The sequence below is a fragment of the Solanum verrucosum genome, unplaced genomic scaffold (genome assembly GCF_900185275.1).
Source record: "Solanum verrucosum unplaced genomic scaffold, falcon-dt-bn FXZP01000121.1, whole genome shotgun sequence".
In the NCBI taxonomy this organism is placed as follows: domain Eukaryota; kingdom Viridiplantae; phylum Streptophyta; class Magnoliopsida; order Solanales; family Solanaceae; genus Solanum; species Solanum verrucosum.
This window is the reverse complement of record NW_026020509.1, coordinates 1,331,461-1,355,705: the sequence shown is the minus strand read 5'-3', so window position 1 is coordinate 1,355,705 and position 24,245 is coordinate 1,331,461. Positions and strand designations below refer to the sequence as shown.

Sequence of the window (24,245 nt, the reverse complement as noted above, 5' to 3'; positions counted from 1 at the left end):
TTCCTCGGTATAAACTATTTCAAATATTGTGCTGAAGATGTCTTTGAGCTCAACTGCATTATCTACTGAAGTTAAGGAGTCCAATCAGGATAATTTTTTCATGGTACGCGGCAACCTATCCAACAATGGAAGTCCTCGAGAACAAGAGGCTGATGAAGAAAAGAGTGAACACCTTTATGGTGATTGTGACAGGGGTGACAACGAGAATGAGTATGATGAAGATGAGGACGAGGATATGGATTTTAATCCTTTGTTAAAAGAAACTGTCTCTCTAGACGCTTCTTCAAGCTTGAGCTCAGAAATCGAAGGTCTGGATGCTGATGCCGTTGACAGTGGGGAGAACATTGATGAATCGTTGAGAGTTTGTTGCGAAGAAAGATTGCCAGATTTTTCACAGGATTGTCTCATTGATGACAAAGAACTTGGTGAGGAGATTGTGATGCGAAATAGAGCTTCTTCTGAGGCTTGTCCAGAAGACTTGAGGAAAATTTCGTCTTCTGAACCTAAGGAGAGAGAATCCACTCTAGATATTGAACCTGAAAGTGGAATTTCAAATAACAAGAAGACTGTGTTGAATGGAGGGGGTGATCACATTGAGGATCTTTCAGTTGGAGGGTGTAACAGTATAGCAAATTCAGGTAGATCCATCATAGATATGGATAATGAGGATGCTATATGTAAGCGTACTAGAGCACGCTACTCACTTGCTAGCTTTACACTTGATGAACTTGAGACATTTCTTCAGGAGACTGATGACGAGGATGATCTTCAGAATGTCAACGATGAAGAAGAGTACAGGAAGTTTCTTGCAGCTGTTTTACATGGTGGAGATGGAAATTCTGGAAATATACAAGATAATGAAAATGTTGATGATGAAGATGAAGACAATGATGCAGATTTTGAGCTTGAAATTGAGGAGGCATTGGAGAGTGACCTTGATGAACATCTGAAGGATGATATTGAAGAGTACGAGGCTGTTGGTCGAAGACCTAAGACCAGGCAAACCAGGCGCCAGAGATCTTCTCTTGAGAACAAGAATAAGATTTTAGGATTGCCAGATAGGCCACTACGCCCTTTGTTACCATATCTTCCCATTTCTCCTTATTCCGTACATGGTGCGAAAGGCACGATGCCTCCATCCAGTCTGCTGCCTGCAAATGATGGCTTTGTGAATGGATTTACACCCCATCAGATAGGACAATTACATTGTTTGATACATGAGCATGTTCAACTTCTTATTCAGGTTTTTGCTGTTTGTGTTCTTGAGCCGGCCAAACGGCACATTGCTTCTAATGTTGGGGAATTGATTTCTCAAATGCTTCGTAAACGTGATGAAGTATTAGCAAGTAGGAGTGTGCCATATCCCAGTTTTTGCTTCTTCTCCCCGTATGTTTGTCCTTCGGTATCTGATGAACCTTTGCATATTTCGCCTGTCCAAATTACCAACAAAATGTCTTCAGCACATGATTTGCAGCGAGACTGCTCATCTGGACTTAACATGGTGCAGCCTTTTGAAAGAATTTCTCCTTCAAGAGGAAGGCATGAAGCTATTACAAATAATCAGGTGGGATGCCCTTTAGGCTCCTGGGTACCTTATATAAATGGTCCAATACTATCTGTTCTTGATGTGGCTCCAATCAAATTAGTTAAAGACTTCATGGATGACGTTTCTCATGGTATATCATGTTAGAACACTAAATTTCATTTGATTTTCTTATTCTTTTCAGTTTATGATACTTACTTTAATTTATCACTGGTGATATTTATTGACAGCTGTGCAAGATTACCAATGTCGGCAAGTAGGAGGTTTGATTGACAGCTGCTCGGAGAAGAAACCCTTGTTTCCTGTGCAAAATATTCATTTTACTGCTGAACCTGATGGTCGTGCTTCCTTGTATTCAAACGTTGTACCTCCTTCTTCATCAATTTCTCGAAAATCAAAGAAGACTCTGGCTGCTGTATTAGTAGAAAAAGCTAAACAACAGGCAGTTGCTTCTGTTCCAAATGAGATTGCTAAGTTAGCTCAGCGCTTCTATCCTTTGTTTAATCCTGCTCTGTATCCCCATAAGCCACCCCCTGCAATGGTAGCAAACCGACTGCTTTTTACTGATGCAGAGGATGAGTGAGTTTATGTCCTTTTATTTTTGTGCAACACCAGTATTCTTATGAAATGAGTTGTTTTACTGACTAGGCCGTGATTGTAAAATTGTTGTGACTTTGGTGCCTGCTTGCATTTGCTAGTTGGTATTGCTCATCTCCTCCACATTCGTCAGTCTCTGCCATGGTGATAGGTGGTGAATTAAGCTCCTTGCTATAGGAAGAAAAGAGAAAGTAGTGATTTTAGTTTGGGTTCGGAGTTTGCAAAGTTAGATTGTTGGAATTCACATCTCATGAAAAGTTAATGCATTCTGAAAATGCTCCCAAATAAATGATCTCTTTTACAACTTATTTTTCAGCATGATAATGAGAAAGTAGTGAATTTTTTAGGGTTCATAGTTGCAAAGTTGGAATGTTGGGATTCACATCTTATGGAAAAAATGCATTCTGAAGTTTCTCCCAAGTAAATGATCTTTGCAACTTATTTCTCAGCATGACACAATATTAGGTGTTGTCGTAAAGAGGAAAAGAATTCTGTTACATCTATTAAGTATGAAAACAACTGGGTGAAGCTAATTACCTATATCTGTGAAAACCTAGCAGTTGTTCTGAAATAAAGATTTCACTAGTCTTTTCATTGTGCTTTTGTTAAATACAATGTATTATTCGTCTTTCACTAAGGCAGTTTCATCAATTCCCTACAAGGTTCTTAAAGTTGTAATATTATGGATGATCCCCATTTACCCATATGTTGATGTTTTGGTTTTACCTTTATTGATTAGTGTAGTAATATAACCTTGGCATCTGGTGCAGATTATTAGCATTGGGTTTGATGGAGTATAATACAGATTGGAAAGCAATTCAGCAGCGGTATCTTCCTTGCAAATCTAAGCATCAGGTGATTCTTATGTGCACTTTCGATGGCAACAACTCTGTTGTCAGTTATTTATCCTCTTGATTTCATTGTAGTTTTAGAGTTAAACTTGTGCTTAACATGGTGAAATACTTGACCCTTTTTGCAGATTTTTGTCCGACAGAAGAATCGCTCATCATCTAAAGCACCTGATAATCCAATAAAGGTTTATTACTAGTGTCAGTATTGCACATAGAACATTAAGAAACAATCATAGTGTTAACATTATGGCTTTATTTTAACTGCCACAAAAGTTCCAGCAAAAGCCCTTCCCCAATCTGTTCATTCTATCAGTTGGGACTTGGGACATGCTGGAGATGTTGAAGCCAGCTTGAAATTGATGATCTCTCTTCCACTCCTTCAACTGTTCCAAGAATGTCTTTAACTCTACAATGATTTCCCGACTCATCAAATCAAGTTACAACTTGCAATCACAATGCATCCATTAATCATGATCTTTTCTTGCAGTTACTCAGTATTTTTAAAATGTGTTGCTAGGACTGCATTTTTTGATGGATTATTCTCGATGTTATTCAGATCATGGTAAATAATGTTGTAATGACTCTTGTAGGCTGTTCGGAGGATGAAAAACTCTCCCTTGACAGCAGAAGAGGTTGCACGTATTGAAGAGGTAAGTTTACATGGCAACATACATTTCCACAGTATCATCATTTCCATTGTCGCTGCTTCACTATTTACATGGTCATGATTACGCAGGGCCTGAAGGTGTTCAAGCTTGATTGGATGTCTGTGTGGAAGTTTATTGTTCCTTATAGAGATCCTTCCTTGTTACCCCGGCAGTGGCGCACTGCTATTGGAACACAGAAATCATATATATCTGATGCTAGTAAGAAGGCAAAACGTCGGTCGTATGAATCAGAGAGAAAAAAACTAAAATCTGGTGCTTTGGAAACTTGGCATATTTCTTCCAGAAAGAAGGTAAGATTACGTCTTCCATTCAAGCTGCTGTTTTGCATCCACTGTCGATGTTGGAAAGGTGTACTTTGTCAAGAAGTATCTGACTCGCCAGTATGTTCTGTTACAGTCGGGTGAATAATTTAATATCACTATTTCAAGAATTGTATTTTTCACCTATGCAGTAGATATATTTCTTCTTTTCTTATTACCATATCACTATATCAGTAAACGTCATCTAGCCAATTTCTAGTAATTACCATCAAATATGGAGCATGGAGCTGGTAGAAATAGGGAAAAGTCTCTTATTGCATGTGAGACTTAATTAGGTTTGTTCTGAAATATAGTCATGATTGTGGAATCAGCTAAGAATCTTAGTTCTTTTTAGAAATTAGAAGCTGGGTCAAATTTTATACTGAATCTTGGTTAATGACAGTTCGCAGAAATTCATACTTAGATGGGTTTTCTTGCTCTAGCATGAACTGGTTTATATATGGTTCATTTGATATAGTATTAAATCTGATCATGTAATGTGACTAATTGTGTAGGCTAGCGGCTAGTCTGACTTCTTCTATCTTTAGATCATCAAATTTTTCTTTATAATCTCTAGTTGATCCTAATCTCAACTTTTGTTGAAAGGATTTAGTTTACTATTTGTACATCCAGATTTTTTCTTTAGTAAGCCACAATTATCAAAGTAGACTAGACTTGCTTGCAGTTACTATAGATTAGGCCAGTTTGCTGCAGCTATCTTAGACTTGCATTGAATGTGATTATTGGTTTCCTACTGGATTAGTGATCTTGAAATTAGTGTGTTTTGAATCTGTGAGCCAGAGCTGGAAGAATTAGATTTGACTAGGAGTGATCTAATTATCTAATATGTCGAAATACTCATAGATGTTATGACTAAGATATTATTTAATGCTTGTTTGACTATAGTTAGGTGTTGAATAGATTGTAGTATTGTACTATAGCCTACTTGAAAATCTTTTTACAGAAGAGATTGCTCAAGAGAAATCAAATTTCTATAGCAAAGGATGGAGATTATCCTTAAACCGATTAATTATGGTCTTTCATTGAACTGGCAAAAGAGGAGAGAACATGATGTCTTTGGGGTGTGGGCCAAGCAACAAGGATCTGGGGATACAAAAGTGTGGACAGTGGCTTACAGGAGGAGAAAGAAAAATAATAACTATGGTCTGCTGGTGGTTGGAGGAGGAAGAAAAACAAATTATGATTCTCAGAAAAATTAAGAGTCTTATCAAAGTCTTCTGTTTTATTATGATTCAATTACGGTTCCCCTAATAGTAGGCTCCACTTTCCTATGGCCCAACTCACTATGTTTCATACTGCTTGTTGGTTGGGTTTCAAAACATTGTTCTCAATTCAAGGCTAAAGTTGAAGGTATTGCAATAGTGATGGAAAAATGGATATATAATAAATAGATAGTCTAAACCTAATGGATGATATACAGGTCTGGGGTAACAATAATAAATGGGAGGGACTCATTGCATCTATATAGAAGTCGTTTTGCTTTGTGACTTTTAAAAGAAGTAGATTAATCTTTTTAATATTACATGATCATTAATCTTCTAATCATCATGCATTCGTTATCCGTGAATTTTCAGTAACATCAGGCCCAGTGTGCAAAGTGGCAGACATAGCGAATGATAAACTGAAAGAAGATCATGTAGGATGGTTTGATCATGTCCTATGTAAACTTCAAAGTACAACATGATGATTGAATCTCCCAAGAATGGACGAGTTAGGCATGTATGGAGGGAGGTCCCCTAAAGACATAATTTCTTGTGAATTAGCTAAGAACAGACGCAATGGAAGCAAGGGATTTATTTTGGCGATACCAGCTTGTTGTGATTCAAGCTCAGTCGTTAGTTTTACGCTTAAATTAGATCCGATTTTGCCAGCAGAAGGAGTATTCTTAGGTTGGTTGGTAACTAGCATGTCAATATAGGGATGATTGTATAGGAAGAAGAAGTTAGTTGAAGAATTGACAAGGAACAAAGAAGAATTGGCAGCAATTCAGTGACTTGGCTGATTGTTTTTCATGTCTCACAAAGAAGAATAGTATTTTGGAATGGAGAAGATCAGAAGAGGAATTGTACCCTGGAAAGGACAAGACTAGGCATTTAAATAGACAAAGCCTTAGTTCTTCTAAACCAACGGTTACTAACTTACTTTTTAAAGAAGTTAATCATTGATTAGAATCAACAGAACCCTTTCGAAGAGATACTAAGCGTCAGTTTCCTTCTTTTTAATTCCAAATATTATTGTGAGATATTGCCAGTTTTAGAGAACCCTTAGTTAAGCTTAAAGGACCAATTTTGGAATGAGAGGGGTTAGAATATATTGGAATAAATGTAGAGGATTCATATAGCTGAGCCCAGCAAGTTTGTGCTTGATGTGTAACTGATTGTTGATTGATTTATAAACACACTTGAGCTATCTGCTATCAGTATTATATTTATGGCCTGTTAGTGATCTTTTGTACGTGCAGAATATTTTAGCTAAGCTGAGAATGCCCGTACCTTGCATGGCTACAGATATAAATGTTTATGTGTTGGTGCCGAAGAGTTGTCCATCATGTAGTAGAATTTTTTTTCTTCTTGTTTTTGGTAAATTATTGTGCAACTAGAGGTTTTCCCAATGTTTTGTGCTTTGGCTGGATAGTAGTTCATGAGGCAAGTCTATCTCAGGACAATTTAAGCAAAAGAGGCTTTACCAAGTGTTACCTGTGACCCCCAAGGCCTAGCTTGAGTGGTAAAAGCTGGAGGATTTGTGGCTTAGGTCGCAGGTTCAAGCCCCACACCATACAAAGCGAAGCCTGGTATTTAAGTGGAGAAGGGTAGAGGGGCGGGTCCATTATCCACCGAGTTTAGAAGGCTATGATTGGGTCCAAAGGGCGGGTCACAGACGGATTTCTCGGTTATCAAAAAAAAAAAAAAAAAAAAGTGTTACCTGTGTTAACAGTAGACTAAAATGTAAATCCTTTGTTTTTATATTAAGATGTGGCTGATGAGTTTTGATGCATGTTTCTGAGCACGTTTAGGGTCCGTCGATTGATGCCAAAATCACTAGTTTGTGATTGAGGCAGACCGCAGAGTTAATTGAGTGATTGTTTTGTTTTTGAAATTGAGTTAATTGAATGATTGATGAATGGATTCTATTGGTTCCTACACTTTTGAGAATGTTCTATACTTCAATGCTCTGTAATTTCCAATGCATCCACTGGGTGCAGTTATATATAAACATGTGTTTGCTCATGAAAAAAAATGCAGGATGATGTTGCTGACAGCGCTATCGAAGAAAATTGTGGTGCAGATAATTGTACAGACAGAAATGAGGAAGCTTATGTTCACGAGGCCTTTTTGGCAGATTGGAGGCCTGCTGTATCCAGCATCCTAGTGAATCATACTATGTCAAACCCGGCAGAGAAAATTCCTCCACTCCAGCTATTGGGTGTGGAGAGTTCTCAAGTTGCTGAAAAGATGAATAACAATGGTTCTAGAAATTGGAAATCCCATATCTCTAATGAGTTCCCTGTTTCTCTGAGGTACTCTATTGCATCTTTTTACTCTTCTTTTTGCTTCTTTGTTCATGTTTATTTTGAGGTTGCAGACATTCTGCATTTCCATTGTGCTGACTCAGTATGCTTATCATCTGACTTGAAGGTCGTCAGAAACTGAGTCTTTTTCGCGGGGAAACGGAGCCCGTAAATTTAACAATGGGCAGTTAGTTAAATTAGCGCCAGGTCTGCCTCCTGTTAATCTTCCACCATCTGTTCGAGTAATGTCTCAGTCGGCTTTCAAAAGCTATCATGTTGGAACATATCCGAGGGCTTTTGGTGGGGATGCTTCTACCGGTGATGGTGTGAGAGACAATGCAGTCCCAAAAACTGCAAATGCTGCAAAGCCATATACTAATTATTCTGTGAAAGATGGACCATTTAGCAGTAGTGCTGGGAGGAACAATATAAGTAATCAGAATCTACAGGAAACCAGATTGTCGAAGGATAATAAGAATGTTACAGACGAAAAGGATGAGTCAGGTCTAAGGATGCATCCCTTACTCTTCCGGGCCCCTGAAGATGGCCCTTTGCCATATAATCAGTCTAACTCTAGTTTTAGTACATCCAGTTCGTTCAATTTCTTTTCAGGCTGTCGACCTAATCTTAGCCTCTTTCATCATCCACGCCAATCAGCCCATACTGTTAACTTTCTTGACAAGTCTTCTAATCCCGGGGATAAAACTTCAATATCATCTGGTTTTGACTTCCATCCGCTTCTGCAAAGAACTGATGATGCAAATTGTGACTTGGAAGTTGCATCTGCTGTTACACGACCCTCTTGTACCTCAGAAACATCAAGAGGATGGTGCACTCAAGTTCAGAATGCTGTTGATAGTAGTTCAAATGTTGCATGTTCTATACCCTCTAGCCCTATGGGAAAAAGCAATGAGGTTGACTTGGAGATGCACTTGAGTTTCACGTCCAGTAAACAGAAAGCTATTGGAAGCAGAGGGGTGGCTGACCATTTTATGGGAAGGTCACCGACTAGTGCTTCTAGAGATCAAAATCCTCTAAACAATGGAACTCCAAATAGAACCACCCAGCATAGTGATTCAGGTGCCACTGCAAGGATTTTGTCCAGCGATGAAGAAACTGGAAATGGCGTTGATGATTTGGAAGACCAGTCTCTTGTAGAAATTGTGATGGAGCAGGAAGAGCTCAGTGACTCAGAGGAAGAAATAGGAGAAAGTGTAGAGTTTGAGTGTGAGGAGATGGAGGACTCAGAAGGAGAGGAGATATTTGAATCTGAGGAGATAACCAATGATGAAAATGAGGTACCTCTTGAAAATAACTCTCTGCTAAAAAATTCTAGGACTTCCATTAAGGCAGTCCAGTTATTGCTTCCCAAATTAGTTATTCTCTCTATCATGTTTTCTTTGTACTAAAAAATGTCAGGAATTTCCCGGTGTTTCTATTATTAGGTGGTAAAGTGCCAACCTTTCTTATTACTCCACAAGCTTGATAATTTTGTTTTTCATCTGTGCGCAAGTAATAATGTTATGTATGTTGTTAGTACTTTAGGAAACATTGTGCACCCAGAAACTACTGCATCAACACTAAGTTACAATCATAAGCTTCATTCTCTATCTTCTCATCAAAAAGAAAAGAAAACAAGCATAAACTTCAGAATTCGCAGTCTTACGGTGACTTGTACCAACTTTCTGCTCACTTTTATTTTGCTCAATAACTTTGTTTTGGCCAGGAGATGGATAAAGTTGCATTGGACGACTCTTATGATCAACATGTACCTAATACACATGGTAATTCAAAAGGAAATTCCTGTAGCGTTACTGAAGACCATGCTACTAGGTTTGACAAAGCAACGGATGACCAGCCCAGTTCTCTGTGCTTGAATTCGAATCCACCTAGGCCGGTTTCTTCCCAAGTCAAGTCTAAGTCTAGACATTCCAGTAATTCTGCTGGCAAACCCCAAGATCCTACTTGTTCCAAGAGGTCTAGAAAGAAAGCAAAGTGGGACAGAGATCACCCTACAGTACAGAAGTCTGCTTCTGACATGCCTGAACAGGTGAACCAATCTTCTGTTGCCTCTTCACACAGGAATTCCAGGAAACGTGCGCGTAGAACAGTTTCAAGGAAAACAGACACAAGCTTGATTGGTGATACAAATGTGGAAAGTCCGAACAGTACTAAGAAAGATGAAGTAGGTTGATTTTACTCTAATGATGGGAAACAAAACTTGGCTGATTTAACTTTTGTAGCCTCATATGACATATTAGGGCTGGGAAGGTAGTTTGCCCCATTTTTGAAAGTTCTCTTGCTGCTCTGGTAAGGTTCAAGCTCTGCAAGTGCAGCTGTAATATTCTATTCTGGAAAAAAGAAAATGAATGTAGTATGTATATAACATTAATTGTTAACTTATTGTTGAATTCAACAAATGAAGTTGAATCAAATTCCTCAAAACAAAATCAAAAATATCTTTTCTGATGGGAACAGCTTAATACCACTGAATTAAGTTGACGCCAGATGGAGTAAATACCAAAGAACACAATGATACAGTGACATAGCTTGTTTAACACAGGTTGAGATACAGTGATATATTCCATATTTCGATACAAATATAAATTATACATTACAAACAACTAACTGTATTTCATTCTAAATATAGTGATAAATTGATAATATATCTCATTCTTAATTTAGTCATACATTGGACAAACAAAAAGCTTAGAAACAATGATTCAAATTTTTAAAGTTAATTCATTAATAAAGTATGTTATGTTAAATTGGACAAACAGAAAGCTAGAAACAGTGATACACACCATACCGTGATGCACTCTATACTTATAAGATACATATACTTTAATATAATGATACAATATTTCATTATTTATTTAGATTCATTGATACTATATTTTCAAAGGTAGATTTGGACAGATTTTTAACCTTCATGTTGCCAATAGAGTTTGAAAATCGAAGAAGAAAGGAGAAACCAAATTACATTTTCTATTTTTGCACTGAAGATATGGATGTTTTACTGGATTTTGTTATTTTAAAAGATTTTTGCGTGATTTTCTCCTGAATCACAATGCATGTATTATAGATACATGCTTGACAAATCACCAATACACTGTACCGTGTGTTATTTTTTAATAAAGAGTGGAGTATTATGTTTAGTATGGTTATGTATAGTAATTATGCACCAAACTGCCACTATTTGCGAAAACTCCTTATTCTCATTTCCTCTCCTAGCTTGTCAAGGGCATCGTGAGTAAAATTTTAAACTTACGATATTCAAGTTGAGATTTGGCACAGGACATTAATATCTTTGGTATTCGATATTTTTCGAATATCGAATTATTTACCTAATAAAGATCATATATCAACCAATATCTCTATCAATACAAGTCCAAAGAGAAATACTAAAGCCTAAATATAAACAATCCATATATATATATATCAGAAGAGTTGACAAAAGAAATTCTAATCAATGGTACAAAGTGATACATTTACTTTGTACAATGGATAGTATTTCCTAGTTACTACTCCCTCCGTCCCTTTTTAGTTGTCCACTTTAGAAATGACACACAGATTAAGGCAACAATGATTAGCATAGTGAAGTTACAATTTTACCCTTATGACAACTTTTCACTTCAAAATTACAACCACTTCTTTGAATTCAAGTGAAATAAATTGGAGGGAAACAACATACACTTTTACAATTTTCAAGAAGTGTAAATAAGGGTATAATAGGAAAAAATTTGTTGTCCTTTCTTGATTTGTCAAAATGGACAACTAAATAGGGACAACTAAAAAAGGAAATATGGACAACTAAATAGGGACGGAGGGAGTAGTATTTACTACTACATAGCATTGTATTTGGTCATAAAAGATTAGGCACATATGCTTCGATTATAATTTACATTGATTGTTCATTTGTGTTTGGGGTGCATACATTAATTTCTGACTCCTTAGCACAACCTTTTTTAAAAATTAATTTTCTATTATATCGTGCGCTCGCATAGAAAAACAGAAATAATAAGAGCAAAGGTATTAACTTTATAATATGAGAATTGTTGTTGTATTTTTTGCTAAAAGCTTTTGAAAAAGTTTTCAAAGAGTCGTAATATCTAACAGATCGAGTGTTATGTCGGTCATATAGAACACCAACATATAAAAAAAGGGCAGAAGAAACGCCATCTGTGAGTGATAGAACACAGAGAAAGAAAGTCGTATAAAGACGAGGGCGCCAACTTAAAAACGATATTACCGAATTATTCAAAAGTTCGGTATTTCAATACTACTGTTAACTATCCGTTAGCATGTTGTTCTACTGAAAATTTAAAAATTCCGAACCGAATACCAAACGACCCCCTTTAATTTTCATATATAGCTTAAAAAATCTTAATTAGAGTCAAATCATTTTGATTTCATTAATAATGTCCAGACAGGGCTTTAGGTTATAAAATTCTGACATTAAAAAAATGTGTCAGATAAATTCTTCTGTGTCTTTCTCATACTTTTCTCTATAAAAACTACACATAGAACTCATAATTCTCTTCTATATATCTAATGTCGTCGGCCGGAAACTCTGGCGGCGGAGAAATGGCCGGAAATTCACCTCAGAATTACTACTGCTACGGATGTCAGAGCACTGTCAGCTTAACACCATTGCCAAATTCTGAACTCTCATGCCCTAATTGCAATGGTACATTTTTAGAAGAATCCCAAACCGTCCCTCCTCCAGATCCTATCACCGGCGACAATCCTTTCGGAGACGACTCATCGTTTTCCTTCCCCACCGATTCCGGTAACGGAGGCGGCGATGAACTTCCTGCACTCTTCGATGGTGGAGCCCTTTTCGGCCAATCACCTGTTGAACTAGACCCTGTTACGTTCATCAATAGCTATTTAAGGGATGGTGATGCTACTATTCAATTGCTGGTTGAAAACAATCTTATCCGCGGTGGTGGAAGTGAGAATGGGTTACCGGAGAACTTTGGTGACTATTTTGTGGGGCCGGATCTCGAGCAGCTGATCCATCAACTTGCTGAGAGTGACTTGAACATGCTTGGTACACCACCTGCTGCAAAATCGGCTGTTTCGGGCCTTCCTGATGTTAAGGTGAGTGATGAGCTGTTGAATTCGGATTTATCCCAATGTGCTGTTTGTAAAGATGGTTTTAAGCTGGATGAATTGGTGAAGCAAATGCCTTGCAAGCATATGTACCATGACGGCTGTATATTACCTTGGTTAGAAATGCGTAATTCGTGCCCTGTATGTCGGTTTGAGTTGCCAACTGATGATTCTGATTATGAGAATATGAGAAGTAACAATGACAACAATGGTGGTTTGTTTTCTCTGGGTTCAGAAGGTGGAGGAAATCAGGGGAATGCTAGAACAGTGGATAGCAATGGTGGTTTGTTTTCTCTGGGTTCAGAAGGTGGAGGAAATCAGGGGAATCGTAGAACAGTGGATAGCAATGGTGGTTTGTTTTCTCTGGGTTCAGAAGGTGGAGGAAATCAGGGGAATCGTAGAACAGTGGATAGCAATGGTGGTTTGTTTTCTCTGGGTTCAGAAGGTGGAGAAAATCAGGGGAATGCTAGAACAGTGGAGAGCAATGCTGGTCTGTTTTCTCTGGGTTCAGAAGGTGGAGGAAATCAGGGGAATCGTGGAACAGTGAATAGCAATGGTGGTTTGTTTTCTCTGGGTTCAGAAGGTGGAGGAAATCAGGGGAATGCTAGAACAGTGGAGAGCTATGCTGGTTTGTTTTCTCTGGGTGCAGAAGGTGGAGGAAATCAGGGGAATCCTAGAACAGTGGAGAGCTATGCTGGTTTGTTTTCTCTGGGTGCAGAAGGTGGAGGAAATCAGGGTAATCCTAGAACAGTGGAGAGAAGGGTTAGGATTTCATTACCAGGGCTGTTAAGGGGGCTGCAATCGCATGCTGAGACGAGCAACAGTACTGGAGGTGGGGGAAGCAATGATGGAGTGAATAATGATGGTAACAGTAGTGGTAGCGGTGATACTCATGGGGAGCCGAATCCACGTCCGCGAGGACAAGGACAAGCAAACCAGGAGGATCTTGATTAAAGTATGTACCATAGTTCTGATTTTTTTCCAAATCTGCTATATTTGTAGATGTTTAATTAGGTGTTTGGTATAATCCTGTCAGAGAATTAAAAGCCATGTATACTTGAGAGTCGAGATTGCAGGGAATTTTGAGGATAGTTTTGTGCCTTGTTTGAGTTTCCAATTATTTGCTTTTTATAAGGTGCAGAGAGGAGCATCTAGAACTCACCCTTTGGGGGTGACCCAGTGGTTTGGGCTTGGGACTTCCATGTTGGAGGTCTCAAGTTCGAAACCCCTTGCCAACAAAAGTAAGGGGTTTGCCTTCTGGGTCGAGCTTGTCGCACAGGCTTGTTACCTCTTTTGTGTGGTTGCCAGTGAAAGTAAGAGGTTTGCCTTTTGGGTCGAGCTCGTCGCACGGGCTTGCCTAGTGCGGGTTACCTTTTCTGTGTAGTTTGTGATTTTGTGTGGTTTGCGTTTGTGATTTGTGTGGTTTGCGTTTGTGATGTTGTGTGGTTTGCAAGCTATTGCATGGTGTGGTTTGTGATTTTGTTTGGTTTGTGAGCTATTGCATAGGAGCAATGGTTTTCGCTAAAGGATGTCATCATGATAAAAAAAGTTCCAAGAAAATACACCCTGTAGGGCTCGAACTTGCGTACCTAAGGTGTTAAACTTGAATTTTAACCACTGGCACCACAAAGCTCATTGTTTCTTTGGGTGCCATGGTTAATATTTAAACATTTCCTTATAAATATATATACACAAAATTTCAACTGAAACGTCCAGGTGCTGTGGCACCCCCTCGAGTCTACATAGATATTCCCCTGTTTGTCAAGCTGATGTATTAATTGTTAAAGAAACTTAGCGACAAATATGTTAGTAATAGGAATACAAAATTTGAACTTAGTGAGAAAACGATCATTGAAACTGTGGAATACTGACCCCCCGATTTGCCTAAAGAACAGGTACATACTATCTGTTCCTTTACTGATTACAAAGCTCATTGTTTCTTTGATTCAGAGTTGGTCCTTCTAAGGATTCCTTTCCCTTTTAGGATTTCGTTTGCGGCTTTGCCTTGATATTTCTTTCCAGGTAGGAATCCTCTATGAAAGGAAACTTTATGCACTGGTTTCTTGTCGTAAAAGCAATCCATCCACCGTCTTATAACTTCTGCTTCGCGTGGTTGGCATTCTCCTAATTCTAGTCGCACTCATCTGTTCCGCTATTTGTCAATCATCAAAATCTTTTTCGATCTAACAGAAACCCTGCTGGAAATTTAAACTGCATACATACATTTGAATAAAAAATTCAGGATGATACTTGAACTTGGATGGCATGATTTTGACTTTATATATTTTGTTTAATTGGAGTTTTTTAACTCCTCTGTTGATACACCTGTTGTTTAGGTTTGTAGTTATTTTTATTGTATTTGTGTCTTTTATTGCGCTTGGTGCGTAAAACCTTAACAGACTTGTGCGATTTTCTCTGTCTTTTGCTTTTGAGTAGAAACTTGAGGCATACACTGTCATTTTGATGTGTATGACAGCATTCATGTCTTTACGCCAGCATCTTTACCCTGTGATGATACTTGATGTTTTTTTTGTCACCTCAATTCCGCTTCTTTTATCCTTCACTAATGTGGAATCAGTTAAGAGGTCCACATCTGATGATATTGCTTTCTTTTTCTTGGATGTTTTTTATGTTTTTTCCTGAGCCGAGGGTCTATCGGAAACAACTCTCTACCTCCCAAGGTTAGTGGTAAGGGCTGCATGCGGCATACCCACTACACCTCCCCAGACCCACTTGAGGGTACGTTGTTGTTGTTTCCCTGGTGCGCACCATTGAAGCTAGGGTGCCACTGTTAGCTTGCCAATTTCAGAAATTTACTCCATTTTTTTTTATCCCTTGATGTGGTGTCCTTAGGTATTGGCTGTTCTTTCTTTTGACATCAAGTTAATTTAGATCTTTAGATCATAATTTCCAGCTATACTTGGGCACTTGCTGCCCAGTAACGTTGGCCAGGTTCTTAGTTGACAGGAAATCGTCTTATATCAGACCTAGTAATTAATCAAACTAATTTCCTGTGTGAGGTAGTCTTTTTGTAATATGGGTTGTGATTTTCCATATCTTCACCCTTATTAGGTTTGTTCTTACTGTATCCAGTTGTTCACAGTCATAAGGCAGGTTGCGTGCTGATCAAGTGATTAAATAGTATCTTTGTATTGCTAGCTTCTGGCTGAGATGACTCTATATTAGATCATGTAAGATGAACGCCAAAGAGGGTGTGGCTCAGTTATGTTGATACTTTAGTTATCATACAATATTTGCCTTCTTGATGGACCCAAGGGAGGCGGGTGAAAGGGTCTTCTGTCGAGGTTCATTAGGTACTTATTTGGCTATAAGGAGGAATTAGGAGAGGTAGAACAGGGGGAGGTGATTAGAAAACAATTTCGTAAAAATCATGTATTTTGGCTGATTTTTCAAAAATGAATTGGTTTATTCCTCCAAATAGGATATTACCCTTATCTTGTACTGTATTCGTAACCAACCAATGTGGCAAATACATCAGAGAGCTACTCAGTAATTACAAGAAGGAACCGTAAACTTTAGGTCGAAGCGAGAGGGGCCCTGCATTTTAGAAATGAAACTCTGGCTTTCATCTGTTTTTGGGTGGTTTGACTTTGTAAATTCTACGTCAATCAGAAAGAGTCTCTCTATCCCCATAATGGTAGGGGTAAGATCTGTGTACATCCCTAATCCCTACCCTTCCAAGACCTTATTTGTGGGATTATACTGAGTAGGTTGTTGTTGACTTTGTAAATTCTGATTATCTGATTCAATGTTGTAAACGCCTCTTCCAAGTATCAGTTGAGGTAGAATTTAATTTTTGGAATAAGAATTTTATATCTTATCGACAAGCCTATCATGTGATGTGAATGAATTTGTTTTTGCAAGGAAGATCGATGTCGGAGGCCTCACATGCTCTAAAAGCTAGTACAACGTTTCTCTTTAGTCATGTAATACTGTTGTCATTTGTTTATTGGAGAAAAGAAAAACTATTTTACGAATTCTGCTCACAAAAAAATCAATTATTTCTGGCTGCTTGATTCCGCCTCAGTTTGTTTCTAGTTTCTATTGGATTCATTGAAAGGTCTTTAAAAAGTTTTTAAGGGATCAATTAGAATTTATGTATACAGTATGCTGTTTTGTGTGTTAGAAGCAGTTCATGGTTGATCTAGTTTTTTGGTTTTTACCCCGTGCTGGTATCGGGATTGGGGCACAATTAAATTTCGGTTCGCGCTAGAAAGTTGCGTAAGCATGATTTTTTTTTAAGTGGTGTCATCATTGAAGGAGGAGAACAGATGAACAAATTAGAGGGAAGAATAACTACTTTTCGAACGTAAGGGTATTAGGTTTAGCGTGCTCATTTGGCCAAAAAAATCAAACTTATTTTGATTTTTTTTTTTCAATAATGCTTTTCAAAAAAATTATGGCGAGAAATTGTTTTTGACCAATAAATTTAGAAAACACGTTTGAGAAGTAATTAGTGTCTAGCCAAACAAATAATATATTTTTCTCAAAAATATTTTTTAAAATATTGCTTTTAGACAAAAGCTATTTCTTTTTAACAATTACTAGTAGCTTACAATTTTTTTAAAAAAAAATAAGGATCTGAAAAATATCTTGTCTTTGGCCGAATTTGTTGTTACGATACCAATTTTTCATGAGAATCTATTACCCTCTAAACTATTTAATATCGTATTTTAAACAGATATATTTATCTATATTCGGTCTATGTTAATTGAGTGTGTCACACGCGCGTTTTAATACATTAAATTTATTAAATTAATCATTTTGTTCCCTTTAATAAACATATTTCGTGCCCAAGCCATTCTTCCTCCTCTTCCCTTTTTGCTGCGTCCAAATAGCAGCTGAAATAGCCATCAAACAGTAGCTGAAACAGCCAACAAAATCGACCATCAACACAACCAAAAGCTTCAGCCAAACCCGATCCAAAACCCCTCCGGAAACAACCACCAAACTCGCCTGAAAACAACTACCAAACTCGCCTAAAAACAGCGACCAAACGACCTCCTCCAATACTGCTAACAGATCATGAAATAGCCACCATCACCACCAATAACCGGCCTCCGCCAGACACCAAACAAGCTGCCAACAACAGCTTCCGTCGCTACTCCGGCGAGGAGCTTGTAGCTCCGATGAACTGGAGCTCGACCGGTTTCAAACCACCACAACTAGCCAGCGGCGAACCAGTCCCCTTTCCCCTCTCCCATTTACGATTTTGTCTTGCTTTATAGGTGTTTTGTCTCAACCTTGACCACCCCGAAGCGGCGAGCTCCGAGTTCAATGGCTTCACCCATCAGCGAACCAGATGCCGGAATCGCTCACCTGGCCCTTGAATGGTGGTCTTCCGAATTTGTATTCTAGTGAAAGAGAAAGGGTTTAAAATGAATTAGAATTAGAGAAAAAGAAATAGATATAATTTAATCAATGTATTGATACGTGACATTTAATGATTGGCCTAAAAAAGATTATTTGGCAAATATATATGTTTAAAATACGATATTAAATAGTCTGAGGTAATAGGTCTCATTAAAGTTTGGTATCGTAATAGTAAATTCGGCCAAAGTTAGGATATTTTTCAGACCATTATCCCTTTAAAAAAAACACAAAACGCTGCCAACTAGGTCCGAACCCAAGGTGGCTGCAACATTAATGAATCACTTAATTAGCTAACCATCAGCAAATTTGTGTTTAGTCTTGTCATCGTATAATATACATACATGATTTTTGTTTTTTGTTTTTCTGAAATGTGTGTATATTGATTAAAATTTCCGACGAAGTAGTGTTGGATGACACTACTTGTCGTAAGGTGGGTCCGCCCCTTCATATTGGGGGTAAAATGTTTCCTAACAGACACGATTTAAAACTTGAGACCTCTTATTAAAAATGAAGAGTATTTATCGTACCACCCTAGTGTTTATTCATTTTTAACAGCAATCAGGGTCTCTCCGACCACAAAATGGCGCAGCAGCATGAACACCTTTCCAGCATAATAATAGCACAAAAATCACCATAACATTCTTCCTTCCATTAGAAACATTTTTTCCTTCTCAATGGAATGAAATAAGAACACAAAGTGAATATTTATATAAGGCTTAAGTCATCGATAGCCACTTAAAGTTGTCCGCATATTTCACTTGAACACTTCAACTAAGACCTGTACCTATTGAACACCTAGACAACAAGAAGTTTTACCTATTAAACCCTTTTTGCTGACATGGCAAAGTATTTATACTACACACAGAGAGAGGAGCGTGAAAGCATAATTTTTTAGCAAAAAAATGAAAAGATTTTATATCTTCTTCTTTGAGAAAGCTGCCCTCACCATTTTTCCATTGCAAGTTGCAGCCATCACCACTCACAATTCTTTCTCCTTCCTTTTCGATTTCCAGCCATTCTCTTTCTCCAATACACCAGCTTACCAAATTGGTTGTAACCATCCACAAGTCTACCATCGTCAAACGACCTTAGCCTTTCAAACAGCCAACCACACATTCAAATCGGCCACCTTAAATTTTTCGTCGGAAAAAATGTTATCTCTGCTGCCACCAAAAATATTTACCTCTTGTTCATCTCTTTTGTCAAATTAAACACAAACATAAATTAAATATAAATCTTAAAACAAAAGAAATACAAAAAAAAAAGATGAAGTGGAGATTCCATTTCATTGACATGGTTTGTTAAGCAAATGTCATTACATAAAGACACAAAAAAAAATAACAAGCAATCAGTGATCGATCGTCTTCTTACTTTAGTGTTCATTATTTCCGGCGAAACTCCATTTTTTCCGGCAAGAATAATATGAATTTGAAATTATTCTTTGACATTATTAATGTATTCAAATTCTAAAAAACTCACAACTCAAGAAGAAGAAAGAATATCAATAAATCTAAATTGATGTTTGAAGATAAGAGTACGATTAAAGAATGGCCGCGTATGGTGTTTTGGGGAAGGTTCAGGCGAAAGAGAAAAAGGGTAAGGATGGTTTTCTTTTTTCTTTTCTTTCTAAAAAATACTACGTATAATTTTTCCTTATAATTTATTTTTTATTAGTTATTTTAGGCCCAATACCATGTGTCTTCTTTTGATTAGTTACTATGCCACATCATTGGCTATCGATGACTTAAGCTGATTGTCTATAAAGTGTTCGATAGGTAAATTTTTTAATTAGTCGAGGTGTTCAATTGGAACAAGCCTAAGATGATGTGTCTAAGTGAAGTTTGCGGACAACTTTAAGTGGCTATCGATGACTTAAGCCTTTCTATAATATAGATATGCACCTGTATCTATCAAGAAAATCTCAAAAGATTCGACAATTTTTTTATTAATTATTATATATTATATATTTCCTTTTGTAGTCTATATGTCTTGATTCACTTTTAAATTCTCATTTTATAAATCTGAATTCTCAACACCAATACTCAAACATTAATTCTGGAGATGTCTCAATTGGTTTGGAGGGTGGTTATCTACACGAATGATTCGGGATATATCGATCTCCCCTCAATATCTTCTGAGTCAAGCTCGTCACATCGAACTTGCCTAATGCGGTTTACATCCCCTGTGCAGGCTATTACACAGTGGGGGTTTACCCACATACGGACAACACTTAATCTCTGGAATTACAATAAACAATACTAAAATAACAAGTAACTAAGGACAGAGATAAGAATGAGGATAAGAAGTAGAGATTAGAAAGAAGACGGAGAGGAAAATTTTCTTCACAATAACTCTTCTATCTAACCCCTAGTCCTATTTAACTAATCAATAATTGGACCTGAATCTCAAACAAAACTCTTCAATATTTTAATCGATCCAACAATCTCAATTAAATCAGTCCCATTCACCACTTCTACCACATAGGCCAACACAAAGTCTACTTCGTTCACAACAATACCCTCGTCCCGAATAAGAACTTTGTCCTACAGGTTTGAGTAGCTAGAGCAACATTAATGGAGCAAAACAATAGCCACATGGATACATGATGAAGGCAATATCAAGCATGAGATTCACATCAACACCAGCACGGCTTAAAAAGGAGAAAATACTATCATGAATCTATTTTTAAATATAAGACAAAACAATTAGTAATAAGAATTTTATTTATTTCATTTTTGTTCTATAATAGAACAAAAGGATCCATGTTCATATAGTTTTAACAAGAGCAAGAAGATAGATCTATGTGTTTGATGGAATAAATTTCATTTGCCTTGGTAATTCTTTTTGAAGAGAAGCTTGACAGCATTCAGGATTCCACATACAGCAAACTGGCACACTATGAGCACCTTCCAGCATAGCTAAAATAACCATAAGCACAAAAATCACCATAACCATCTTAGTTAAACTCATACTTCCTTCTATTAGAAAACAACTTTTTTTTTCTTTCTCAAGTGATTGATTTTTAGAAGAGAATGTAGGCATTTATATATATGTCCGTATATGTCTGTTTGTAAATGAGAAAATCTCAACTTATGAGCTAAAGAAGAAGTTAAAGAAAGAACAAGTTTTAGTTGCATACAATATGAATGAGCTATATATAAGCTCCTTTCCACACTAACCAACTCATAAATTAATTAACTTTCCTACCTAACAATAGGACAAGTTGTTATAACTAATCAATCTTTAAAAGACTAATTTGCCCTTTCTATCCTTTCACTCTTCTAACTAACTTTACCAGCTTCTCTATAGCACAACACTCCCCTTCAAGCTAGGTGGTGCAAAAATGTTTAGAACTCCTAGCTTGGATAAAAGGTGTTCATGTTGCAACCTAGACAATCCCTTTGTCAATGCATCAGTTGGCTGTTCTTTAGTAGATAGATATTCAACCTTAATTAGTCCTTGTTGCAGTTTTTCTCTTATGAAATCACAGTCAATCTCAATGTGTTTTGTCCTTTCATGATATACTGGATTTGCAGCAATTTGAATAGCAACTTCGCATTACTACATATTTGCACTGATAACTGAATCTCAGCATCTACTTCTTTCAACATCCCAAGCAACCACACCAACTCTGACATAGTGGAAGCAAGACTTCTGTACTCAGCTTCAGTTGAACTTCTTGACACTGTTGATTGCTTCTTTGCCTTCCATGATACTAGTGATTGACCAATCTTGACCATGTATCATGTCACAGATTTCCTACTGAGTAAACAAGAAGCCCAATCTGCATCATAAAAGGCAGTAAAGAGGAACATTTTCTTCACAATACACATAACTCTTCTCTCTAACCCCTAGTCCTATTTAGCCAATATTTAGCTAGACCTGAATTCCAAACAAAACTCTCTAATATTTTACTCGGTCTAACAATCTCAACTTAATCTGCCCCATTCACCACTTCTATCATATAGGCCCATACAAAATCGACTTGGTTCACAACAATACCCTCATTCTAAATAAGAACCTTATCCTCCAGGTTCGAGTATAGCAACATTGAGGGAACATAACAATAGCCATTTGATAAAGGTAATATCAAACATGAGACTCACATCAACACTAGCATTGCTTAAAAAGGAGAAAATACTATTATGAATCTTTTTTTTTTTTTAATATAAGACAAAAAAAAATAGTAATAAGAACTATATTTATTTCATTTTTGTTCTATAATAGAACAAAAGGATCCATGTTCATATAGTTCATTCTAGTAAGAACAAGAAGATAGATCTATGTGTTTGATGGAATAAATTTCATTTGCCTTGGTAATTCTTTTTGAAGAGATGCTTGACAACACTCAGGATTCCATCCACAGCAAAATGGCACACCATGAGCACCTTCTATTATAGCTAAAATAACCATATACACAAAAATCACCATAACCATCTTAGCAAAACTCATACTTCCTTCTATTAGGAAACAACTTTTTTTTTCTTTCTCAAGTGATTGATTTTTAGAAGAGAGTGAGGAAATTCATATATACATGAGAAAATCTTAAAAGATTGACAAAATATTCATTAATTATTATATTTTCATTTATAGTCTATATGACAAGATAGACAAATCTTTAAAGATTGACAAATCTTCATTAATTATTATAGGGAAAAGGGTTAAAATGCCCTCAATGTATTGAAAATTGCTCAAAAATGCCCTCCTTTCACCTATCGGATCAAAAATGTCCTCAAAGTTATTTTTAGGATTAAAAGTACCCTTCTTTAACAGAATTATGACATGGCATAAATGAGTTTTTGAATCAAACACATGGCTTTAAAGTATTGGTTCACTTGAATTTTTTATACAACTTAAACGATCCGACCCATGAATGAATAAACCCAACCATTTTACAGACGGCTATTTTGAAGGCATTGGCTTTAAATTAAGAACTTCTGCCTTATTCACCCCAGAAAGGTATGTTGAAATATGCATAATTTAATCCATCACAAGTTAAAGATATTGTCTGTTCTTTCGACAATAAAATGTTTTCTTTTTAAATTGAAAAAGTTTTATGTTTATTCGAATCAATTAGCCATTTTATCGGTACAAATCTGGATAGTAATGGTGCACTACATATTTATGAGAGATTATTGACAGCTTCATCCCAAATGAAAAAAAAAAAAAATTATTGACAACACCCACAAATCTGGATAATATTTATGACAGCTTCACCCTAAAAGGAAAAAATAAACTATTGACAACAACCACAAATCTGACTATTCTCCATCCAAAATAAAATCCAAAAAAGCTTAACTTCTGCAATGTTGTAATTTTTTCTTGTTGAACAGAACTTGTGATCATTTGAGATATTAAATAAATCTAAACAAAAATAAAAAATTTACCTTTCAACCATATATGTTACCACCACAAAAGGCCCCAAAAAGTGACAAACGCATTGGTTGAAGCCAACAGGTCTTATTAATTGTGGGACAAGAGACTTTTGGACTTTCTTCTTGAAATTGATAAAAATTGTGAGTCTTTTCGGCTTATACTTAACAATAGTCTTTTTATTAACGTTTTTAGGCATTTAATATTAAATTAAATAGGAAAAATATAAGAAAATTCCAAAAAAAATTGCGTGGGTTGATGAGAGCTGGTTACCTTCTCAATATGAAGATTTATACAGATATACAAATTTTAAGAGGCTTTAAATCTAAAAGAGTTACTAATTTAAACTCATTATAAAGTGGAAAGAAAAGTGAAAAATAATTAGTTGTAACATCTAATCATGCATTTGGTCTAGCTTAATTGTTATTATTGATTTGATTTTAGAAGTTAATTATTAAAGGTATTAATAAATTATTCATGATGATTTACTATTTAGTATTTAATTTGTTAATTAGTATTTAATTTATTAAATAGTTTATAACATTTTAATTTAATGTAGGGGTAAAATGGTAATCCAACTTTTGCCTAACATTCTTCCCACTTTTATATATATATATATATATATATATATATATATATATATATATATATATATATATATATAAAAAAAAAAGCTTGAATGCTCTCAAACAAATCTAAATTGAATCTATTTTACCTCACTGTACAACATGTTAATTTGACAACACATGAATTGGACAATCTAATATAAATAAATTTAAATAGCAGTGCAAAATTAGGAAGAAAAAAAACATACTTCCTATATATATATATACACACATACGTGTGGGTGTGAAACATTATCATGACCTATAA

The 24,245-nt window shown here is 36.4% G+C and overlaps 3 protein-coding genes across 3 annotated transcripts in view; 2 read left to right on the top strand and 1 right to left on the bottom strand.

The window, feature by feature from the left end:
- Positions 1 to 22,158, bottom strand: part of LOC125809755 (CASP-like protein 4D1) — a 96,098-nt gene extending 73,940 nt beyond the window's left edge. Inside the window, exon 1 of the mRNA XM_049489354.1 lies at positions 22,149 to 22,158. The gene's annotated coding sequence lies outside the window, so the exon portion shown is untranslated. The remainder of the gene's footprint in view (positions 1 to 22,148) is intronic.
- LOC125809749 (uncharacterized) lies at positions 10 to 9,922 on the top strand. Its single transcript, XM_049489347.1, has 9 exons — positions 10 to 1,676; positions 1,774 to 2,122; positions 2,911 to 2,995; positions 3,120 to 3,176; positions 3,582 to 3,641; positions 3,728 to 3,949; positions 7,222 to 7,496; positions 7,615 to 8,785; positions 9,214 to 9,922. Exons 1-9 carry the CDS (start codon positions 38 to 40, stop codon positions 9,679 to 9,681), a joined length of 4,326 nt encoding a protein of 1,441 aa, XP_049345304.1. The 5' UTR covers positions 10 to 37; the 3' UTR covers positions 9,682 to 9,922.
- Positions 12,042 to 12,797, top strand: LOC125809754 (E3 ubiquitin-protein ligase RING1-like; the record flags this gene model as incomplete). The annotated part of the gene is made up of 1 exon (XM_049489353.1): positions 12,042 to 12,797. A coding segment is annotated over exon 1 (756 nt), but the record flags the coding sequence as incomplete, so codon positions are not given.
- Positions 22,159 to 24,245: the final 2,087 nt, after the last annotated feature.

Coding starts and splice junctions, on each gene's coding strand:
- LOC125809749 (XM_049489347.1), top strand. CDS start 38: ATGTCTTTGAGCTCAACTGCATTATCTACTGAAGTTAAGGAGTCCAAT. Junction 1,677..1,773: donor CATGGATGACGTTTCTCATG/GTATATCATGTT, acceptor ATTTATTGACAG/CTGTGCAAGATTACCAATGT. Junction 3,950..7,221: donor ATATTTCTTCCAGAAAGAAG/GTAAGATTACGT, acceptor AAAAAAATGCAG/GATGATGTTGCTGACAGCGC.